The 9,252-nt window shown below is 29.1% G+C and overlaps 2 protein-coding genes across 2 annotated transcripts; both read right to left on the minus strand.

Moving 5' to 3' along the window:
• Nucleotides 1-422: 422 nt before the first annotated feature.
• Nucleotides 423-3,550, minus strand: LOC108778567 (glyceraldehyde-3-phosphate dehydrogenase). Its single transcript, XM_018545778.1, has 7 exons — nt 3,278-3,550; nt 3,065-3,191; nt 2,665-2,780; nt 2,182-2,439; nt 1,515-1,690; nt 801-995; nt 423-621 (listed from the first exon to the last, which is right to left on the minus strand). Exons 1-7 carry the CDS (start codon nt 3,353-3,355, stop codon nt 504-506), a joined length of 1,068 nt encoding a protein of 355 aa, XP_018401280.1. The 5' UTR covers nt 3,356-3,550; the 3' UTR covers nt 423-503.
• A 535-nt stretch (nt 3,551-4,085) lies between these two features.
• Nucleotides 4,086-9,067, minus strand: LOC108778579 (Type III alcohol dehydrogenase). Its single transcript, XM_018545796.1, has 8 exons — nt 8,892-9,067; nt 8,120-8,228; nt 7,338-7,601; nt 6,496-6,728; nt 6,044-6,277; nt 5,511-5,673; nt 4,310-4,591; nt 4,086-4,192 (listed from the first exon to the last, which is right to left on the minus strand). Exons 1-8 carry the CDS (start codon nt 8,942-8,944, stop codon nt 4,109-4,111), a joined length of 1,422 nt encoding a protein of 473 aa, XP_018401298.1. The 5' UTR covers nt 8,945-9,067; the 3' UTR covers nt 4,086-4,108.
• Nucleotides 9,068-9,252: the final 185 nt, after the last annotated feature.

A 9,252-nucleotide genomic window follows, 5' to 3' on the forward strand; every position in this document is an offset into this window, starting at 1 on the left:
TATACATATATTTTAATATATAATGTGTGTATATTTAAATACATAGACATATTAAAAATACACAAATTTGAAATTAATTTAATACATATAAAATAAAAAGTCTTATTTTAATATATGTACATATATTCATTATATGCGTATATAATTTTACAAAATTCTTCATATATATTACACAATTCATAACATACTATAAACAGACTTTCTTATAGTAAGTAAATACAATTTACATAAAAATATTTTAATTTAAATATTTGAATAAACATATATGACATAGCAATTAAATTATAAATAATAAAATTTCGAAATAAATTGTAAAGGATATGTCATAAATATGTTATGACACGATATTGTCAAATTCATTTATTGTTTAAATTTGATAACTTTTTCTGACATATATAATTACATAAATTATAAGATGTGTGTATTCGTGAGAATATAAAATGAAATATAATTGCGTCAATTGTGTGTACTGTAGTTTTAACTTTGACAAGTTATTCCCATTTTTAATCGTCACCATGCTCGAGGGTTTGTGCTGTTACAGGAATATTGCCGGAATCGGCATTATACATGTATTGAACCAAATCAGCTATACGATACGCATAACCATATTCATTGTCATACCTGAGGAAAGATAATTTTACAGAGTTTTTTTTCAATCGAAGAAATATCGCATCTTTGACTTATAAATATGTAAATATTGTACATCGGAAATGGATTGCATATTTAAGATATCATAAGTAATGTCAGAATTTATTATATAAATAAATTGCGTTTTATAACTATGACGACGGCATTATTACCAAGCAACGATCTTGATGAAAGTACTGGTCTGCGGAATGCCTGCTTTAGCGTCGAACACGCAAGAGTAAGTCGTATGGTTGAAGTCCGACGACACGCAATCGTCCTCCGTGTATCCCAGCACGTCTTTTAACTGTCCCTCGGACGCTTCTCTCATTGCTTCTTTCACTTCTTCGTACGTTGTCGGTTTATTGACCCTAAAGCGACGTTGCAAATATCACAGGAACTCTATCAGTGAGACACGTATAAAACTCGAACTTCATATCAAATATAGTTTAATTTCGGTAAATTACGTCAATGAATTTACATAGCTTTCTTATGCGATTTCTTCTCTGGTAAAAAGAATTTGACAAAGAACAATAGAAAAATCCTATTGTTTTTAATATGGAATCAGGTTCGTAAATTTAGTAATTTGAATCAAGTCTTATAGGAATCTCTTACCCAAATCTTACAGAACCTGATAAAATACGATAGGACTCATATCTGATTAATCGTGATGCTCGCATAGTCGATATAATGATCTAAAGCTAGAAAATAATATAAAATAAAAAACGAAATAAAAAATTGATAGAAATCCTTTTCTCAAATCGTTCTCAATCGTTCTCTATCATTTTTTTTTTCGAAACAGAATTACATTAGCAATCGGAATATTAAATTTGTCGTCGTTGGATTTTACAGGCCATTTATCTGATAAACTCGGCGAATCCGTTAATTACCTAAACGTCATATCGCATAATGAAACGTTGGGAATCGGTACCCTGAACGCTATAGCTGAGATCTTGCCTTTCAGCTCAGGGATAATTTTGGCTAATGACTTAGCTGCGCCGGTCGCGGTTGGAATGATATTCTGGAGACTGCCTCTACCGTCCCTCCACAATGCCGTAGGTCGATGCTGCGATAAAATATAATTATACAGAGTATGAAACTTTTATAATGATTATTTAAGACCTCTTTAAACCGCGATGCTGCGAAACGTGAATAAATAATAAAAAAAACATGAATATGTTTTATCGCGTTAGATACGTTAGTTATATACGAAAAGACTGATTTTTATAAATCTAAAAATTTATTAAATGCAGAGCTAAATGCAGAGCTAAAAATTATTTTGTAATTTTATTCATCATACTTGTGATTCCTACATATTAATATTCAATTTTTATATTTTCTGAATTTAAATAAATTTTCAGATATTTCAGCAAAACTGATTTTTCTGTATAAACAACTTCTGTATAAATCGGAAAAAGCATGCATTTATCGGCCATTTATTTTTCATAATGCACGTTGAATTAAAGTACGAAACAAAAAAAGAGAAAAATTGTAAAAGAAGAGAACTTAATTTGTAAAACGAGACAAGTAGTTATTAACAAACAAGTCGTTATTAACTTTCTCTATCGGACCATCCACAGTATTCTGGCATGCTGTCACTGCATGTATGCTGGTTATCATCGCTTCGAGAACTTCAAAATTTTCATGCATAATTTTGACAATTGGAGCCGCGCAATTTGTAGTGCAGGATGCAGCAGAAATGACACTGTCTCTCTTGGGATTGTAACAAGTATGATTGACTCCGAAAACGAGCATTGGTGCATCGACCGACGGTGCAGTGATAATAACTTTTTTCGCGCCGCCATCAATGTGCAACTGCATAATATATATATTATTTTTATTTTTAATATAAATACATTAAATAATTTAATTATACGATATCGGATACCGCTAAAAGTAGAATAGTGTAAAAAAATTTATTTAAGTCTAATACGATGTACTATAATAACTATTTTATTTCTGAAATTCTGACAAATCAATGGTTTTTCACATTTAATATAAATTTTGTTGCAATGAAAAAATATAAAATTTAAATCTTACACTTGCTTTCTCCAGAGTTGTGAATGCTCCGCTAGCTTCTATCACGTACGTCACTCCCTTATTCTTCCATGGTATTTTCCACGGTTGCTTTTCTTGCGACGTGGCTATTCTTGTCTCTCATTGAATGACAAAGATGTTTATGATATTTTATATATAAAAAAGTAAAATATTTTTATATTATGTTTTTAAAAATTAAATAAAAAATAAGAAGACTAAAATTTAATAAGGAACAAAAATTTTTCGAGTAATTACAAGAATTATACACTTTTTATTTTATATCCCATAGAGAATATTAAGTTTTTTTGTAATTTTATAAAATACAGATTGCAAATTAAAATAAAATTTAATATACCTTTCTAACTTAAGTTTTTAAGTATAGTAAAATTAAAACTGTATTTACCATCACTAATTATAATAAACTCATTGTCACACTCCAAAGGTAAAGGATATGATCCGTGAGTAGAGTCGTGTTTAAAAAGATATATCATGTATTCAGTTGTAAGAAATGGATCGTTGATTAATTTTACCTATGATATTTATTATTATATTGTTATTTAATTTTTAATCAGTAATACATTATTTGTACTTGTACTTTATATCATGAAAAACTTGCTTTAATATTTTTCTCAAGGCAAGCACGAAGGCACATTCTCCCTATTCTTCCAAATCCATTAATTCCTACAACTGCCATAATTTTATATCTATTTTAGTCTAATACATTATTAAAGAAAAGGAGGAAAAGATTTAAGAATTTTGAATGACATTTTGTCAAACAGTAAATAGTATGAAACTTATCACAAATGCTTCTCAGAGAATGACTTGAAGTCATCTAATATATAAAATCACTATTAACATGATATAGCTTTTATATATGTTCTTTACAATAGAATAGTTTTTATAAATTCTGCACACAGAACGTGGCAATGCAATTACCGCGTAGCGGAAATTGGTGCGAAAACCAATCAATTTATCGCTTTTCCATAAAAGTGAAAGAATAATTGGCTAGTGGCTACTGCGCTAACTTCTACCGCGAGGCAATCAACTTTTGCCCAAAATTTTTATGTGCTATATCTTTTTAAACAATACATATGTATTTATTTATTGTAAATACTAATTAAAAGCTTATATATATATGTATATATAATATTTACATTGAACAACTTAACAATTTAGGCTGGGTTGTTCCATTTTTCGGTAAACTTTAGCTCATTGTCTTATTACTCTTTTACTGTCCTATGATCTTACTTTTTTACTCGTTTGTTTATCCAATAGGTAAATTATTACATAATTTCTCTGAAGATGGAACAACCGGCTCTTAATCTTTTAACTAAATATAATCTTTGTGTTTTCTTATAAACTTAATTGTTTTTTTGTATAAAAATAATGCTATTAACAATTCCATTTATATACAATTAACGAAACGTTAATTTTTCTAAATATTAAATTAATAAATGTTAAATGAATTTTCAAATAATTGGGCAAGATCCTCCTCTGACTGTTCACGTGGTGCCAATTTCGTGATACGATGCTAGAAAAAAAAGGAGATAAATTTTAAATGTATTGATTATTAAACTACACTATATATTGATTATATGTATGTAATTTTTCCATTTAATAAAAAATATATGCACTGAATGTTATTTACCTGAGGCAAAGTGCCTTGAACTAAAGTAGGGATATCTTCTTTCTTAAAACCGAGTTCTGTCAAACCGTTTTCAATTTTCATAAGGCGCATATATTCTTTTATAGTATCGGCCAGAATTTTGCCCGCGTCATCTCGCTTAGTATTTTTAACATCCGCTCCGAGCAATTCTGCTGCTTCCAGGTGTCTCTCTGGACATGTACTTCCGGTGAAGGAAAACACTGCTGGCGCGGAGATCACCACGGATAGACCATGAGGAACGATAGGATGATCATTGCTGTATCCCTTAAATATAGTAAAAATTCAATAAAATTATCAAAGAATTTCAAATAATTTAATATATAACAATTATTTTAAAATATTTAATACATGTACATAATAATTAATAGTTTATTGATAAGATAGAGGAAAATATATTACAATTTTACAAATGTATTCTAAATAAGTAATAAAGTAAAAATCTCTTTCGAAAAAGGGAAAAAAGAAGATATATTTTTACATCATTACTTGGAAACCTATTGTAATCGAACATTTTTATATTTTTGAAATGGAAGTTGCTTTCAATAAATTAAACTTTTTATACACAAAATGATAGTATTTGTAGTTGTTTATAGTAACAATAATTTCATTTGTAGATTCTTATATTAAAAAATATAAAGGTTTAAAAAAAATGACTGTCAAGTGACTTTAAGGACAAAAAAATTGTTAATATATTTCGATTCAGAATCGTTTGTACAGTTGTTTGTAATTTCTTTTTGTTTGTAGTTGCACCGTTTAAAAGTTACGTTTTCAGGTAACGCGCGGCTGGGTCTACCATTGGCATCTAACTACGCGCTACTCCATTACATATTTACTATAGCTCCGTTATGAATTTCAACATAACATTTTAGGAACATATTTTTAAGACTCCAAGCATTACAAAAATGCAAAAAAAGAAATAGATATTCTTGACCTAGGAGGTTTATTGTTAATTTTAAGAAATAGATATTCTTGACCTAGGAGGTTTATTGTTAATTTTAAGAAATAGATATTTATAACCCGTCGCGGTTCTCCCTTAAATATTGTAATAAATGTATATAGAAATTTAAGTTTGTATATATGTATAGAATATTAAATATTTAAATATTAAATTTTATACGCAAATTAAGATATATATTATTGGCGTTATAAAAAGCGAATATATAAATACAAGTTCTTAATTTACCTTTGGTTGAAAATTTCGAACGTTTCCACTAATAGGATACGAAAGTCCATGACAAAGATGAACTCCAGCATTTCCGAAACCAACGCCTGCCATTGTACTTGCTAAATGCATATGACTCCTTGCTTCCAAATCCTCTTGGTTATAAACTGCTCGCTCGAAGTATCTATGTAAAAGACATTATGTATTCATTTATGAATAAACAATATTTAATTTAAAAAATAAGTTTTGGAGAATTAAACTGTATATTTTCTTTGAGAAGTCAAAATTATTTTGAAATAAAAAAAACTTAATATTCTCAACATTTTTTTTAAATTTTAGCATTACGTTTAATTTATGTCATATTGGTGGAAAATTAAGAAGATATCTAAATTTTTTAAGCGGTTTCTATTTAAAAGACAACTTTTATTTTTGTAAAATTAATGTAATTATAAACATTAAACTATTGCTTTTTTATTTAGAATATCTTTGGTTCAAAATATATTGGATGCATAGATATTGGATATGCAGTTTTGCATAAGTAATTGACTGATTACTTGCGCATAACTTGGAGAGCATATCGCGCCCAGACATCGCTGACAGGATTGCTGCCTTGATAAGCTGGTCTTAAAATTGGATTTGGTGGGCATGGTGTTCTCTCTGTATAGGGTATTGCCGTAAAAGATTCCAAAGCGTGACAAAGTACATCGAAACCGGAATAAGCACATACTCTTTCTGGTAAAGTCAAAGTGTGCTGGGGATCGATGATTCCCAATGTAGGACGTAGAGATCTGTAATTAAATAATTGATACCAATGAGAAACAAGCCTTAATGGTCAAGATAGATCTTGTATATAAATCTACACGCGATTATAGAAGCACCAAAGATCCAACTTGTTTCTCGTTGATTTTAATTATCACGATGCTATATGAGATTTAATATTAAATAATTAATAAATTAATATTTTTGTATATCTTCTTTCTAGCCAATGACTTATACTGAACGTTGCCTGTTAGCGATCCCTGTTTTGGCCTTTAGCGGTCGATAATCGAAGATAGATACTCCAGTTGTCTCAGAACCGGTACCGGAGGTTGTCGGAACTGCGATGAGTGGTTTCAGAGGTACTCGGATAGGTTTACCTTTCCCGATTGGTGCGTTTACGTAATCCAAGAATTCAGCATTTGGATCACAGCTATATAGATTTGCCGCTTTACAAGTATCCATCACGGAACCACCACCAACCTGCGAATAAGTAATAAAAAAGTAATAATATAATATTATATAATTATTAATAATAAATATATATATATAATTATTAATTGAATCTAAAAGGGCTAATGAGAGCAACGCAGTTAACATGCATAATCAAAAATCATACAACGTATATATTATTACATGAAATGAATTTATTTGTTTATCTTGTTCGAAATTGCGTTCAAACGTTTTCTCTCTTCTCTTGTCTTAAAAAGAGAGAAAAAGAGTGTAACTCTTACACTAAATAACTTGAATTTCGCTGAAGACTCCAAAGTGAGAAACGTCCAAACGAGTTAAATAAATAAATCCATTTTTCATGTATTAATATATACGTTGTAAGATTTTTAATTGTATTTGTTAACTGCGCTGCTCTCATTAGCTTTTTTAGATTCAATTTTTTTTTGGAAAGCTCTTCTTCAATTGTATATTTTATTATTATAAAATATTATTACATATTGTATAATAAAAATAAAGATTTATTTAATATAATATATATATAATTGATACAAAAAGAGAATGTAATTTAACGTAGATATGTACGTTTTACAAAAAATGTGATAGTATTAACATTTTCTATTGGGTTTCTTTCATACGTACCGCTACAAAAGCGTCAAAATTTCCACGCTTGGTAAACTCGATTGAATCTTGTAAGCTTTGCTCAGTTGGTTCCACTCGTACTTTATCGTAAATCTCAAATTGAATTCCATATTTGGAAAGGCTGTCAATAGCAGTTTTTACAGGGGCTAAATTCACTAAATTAGGATCAGTCATCAGACACGTTTTCTTCGCTCCTAAATTTTGTATGTCCATCCCTAATTCTCTCGTTACTCCTACTCCATATCGCACCGTAGAACATGCCATCTAAAATTTTACACAATTTTTAATAATTAACATTATACATAAATTATGACATTATTATATTTCAATTATCAAACGAAATATGTCAAGATGAACATTTTAATGATATAAAGAAAAAAGGAAATTATTGAAATGAATTCAAGAATTGTTTTTAACATTTTTTATTTCATATTTATGAGATACGTGTATTATTCTTTAATCATATCTCATCTCTGAAACAGAAAAAGAAAGAAAGGCAGAGAGATGTCTTACTGTATCTAATAATCTTTAATTTTACGAAACAGGATTGTTAAAAATCTATTGTTGCATCTGTTACGATATATTTAGTTTATTATCAAGCATGCGGCAATGAATATGTGTGTGTGAGAGATAGCTGTAAATATATTTATCTTAATTGAATGCACGACGTATGTGAGAAGTTTTCGATTTCACAATTATCGCGGAGTCTGCGATAAAATCAATGCATTTAACATATGTTTTAAAAAGAGTGCCTAATGGTTTCTTTTGTCTTTATATTTTACCTCGAAAGCATATTCCTTATCGGTCGTAATATTTGTTGCAGTGCTTCGAGCTTTTCCATGATCCTGTACGCTAGTAGCTCCTGGATTTCCGTGCGCTGGACATCTGCATCTAAAAATTCAGAACAATTTAAATTTTACATTTAATATACTTCTATTCTTTAACTAAAAATAAACTCATCGTGAAACGTTATTGAACTAATGCACGCTACTTTAACGGATTATAAGTGTGTGTAGATTCTAACAGATTGTCACTGATATCGTTACATTCCACTCTCATATTTCTTACGTTTCTTATATAACATTGTTGCAAAATACAGATGAAAATTATTTCCACTTCTTTAATGATACAAAGCAGGATTCTAAATGTACTTATGTTTGCTTACGTGAATACTTTTTGAGAAAGAAGGTAAATAAAAACATAATGAAGATGATCTTTTGATGATCGAAAGAATCATTCGTGTTGCAAGAACTAATTTTAATTTTAAAAACTCAAATGTTTTTTTAGTAGTTATTATATTTAATTTTAAATAATGTTTATTTGTTATTAATTACAGCACAATCACTCAGTTTAGTCCTATTTATTGCATTATATTTATTTTAAAATTAATTTAGTTTAAAAATATAATGTATTTTTGAATAAAATTATATTTATCATATTGATTGATCTGTGACAGAGAACACATGTAATTAAAACACTTGGTAGTTTATTTAATAACATCGCAATAATATTAACTTTTTCGAAATAAAAATTTTTATACTGTAGTTTACTTACGATTGAGATGAAATGACTTGCAGGAGTTCAATGACGCGTCGCCTCGGTAACATTTTCAATACTTTTTAGGAACAATTGTAAAAAAAAAAATATATAACAAAGTAACGGTGGTTGAAATAAATTTTAGTTTTTCTATTGAAAATATTGCGGAGTAACGTTCTCGATAAACTCTCGTGCTTCACTCTCGTCTTGGTACCACGACCAGTTCATATTCCCCTTCCTTTCACTAAGGCCTGTTTACCACTTAAGCTTTTGATGAGGTGGCTCTGTTATCCATGTGTTCGTATTCATATGTGGACAGGGCTGTATCAATAATAGAACATCGTGTATCAATAGAACTACGTTTTAGTGCTACTTGCTT

This window comes from Cyphomyrmex costatus, unplaced genomic scaffold, assembly GCF_001594065.2.
Source record: "Cyphomyrmex costatus isolate MS0001 unplaced genomic scaffold, Ccosl1.0 scaffold502, whole genome shotgun sequence".
NCBI lineage: Eukaryota > Metazoa > Arthropoda > Insecta > Hymenoptera > Formicidae > Cyphomyrmex > Cyphomyrmex costatus.

Bases quoted from the DNA above. Each gene is read 5' to 3' on its own strand.
- LOC108778567 (XM_018545778.1), bottom strand. From the start codon at position 3,355: ATGGCAGTTGTAGGAATTAATGGATTTGGAAGAATAGGGAGAATGTGC. The intron at 2,440-2,664 runs GTAAGATTTAAA...TATATTATGCAG, and splicing joins CAACTCTGGAGAAAGCAAGT to TTGCACATTGATGGCGGCGC. The intron at 622-800 runs GTAATAATGCCG...ATCTTTCCTCAG, and splicing joins TTCATCAAGATCGTTGCTTG to GTATGACAATGAATATGGTT.
- LOC108778579 (XM_018545796.1), bottom strand. From the start codon at position 8,944: ATGTTACCGAGGCGACGCGTCATTGAACTCCTGCAAGTCATTTCATCT. The intron at 7,602-8,119 runs GTAAAATATAAA...GTAAAATTTTAG, and splicing joins ATAAGGAATATGCTTTCGAG to ATGGCATGTTCTACGGTGCG. The intron at 6,278-6,495 runs GCAACGTTCAGT...ATTTAATTACAG, and splicing joins AAAACAGGGATCGCTAACAG to ATCTCTACGTCCTACATTGG.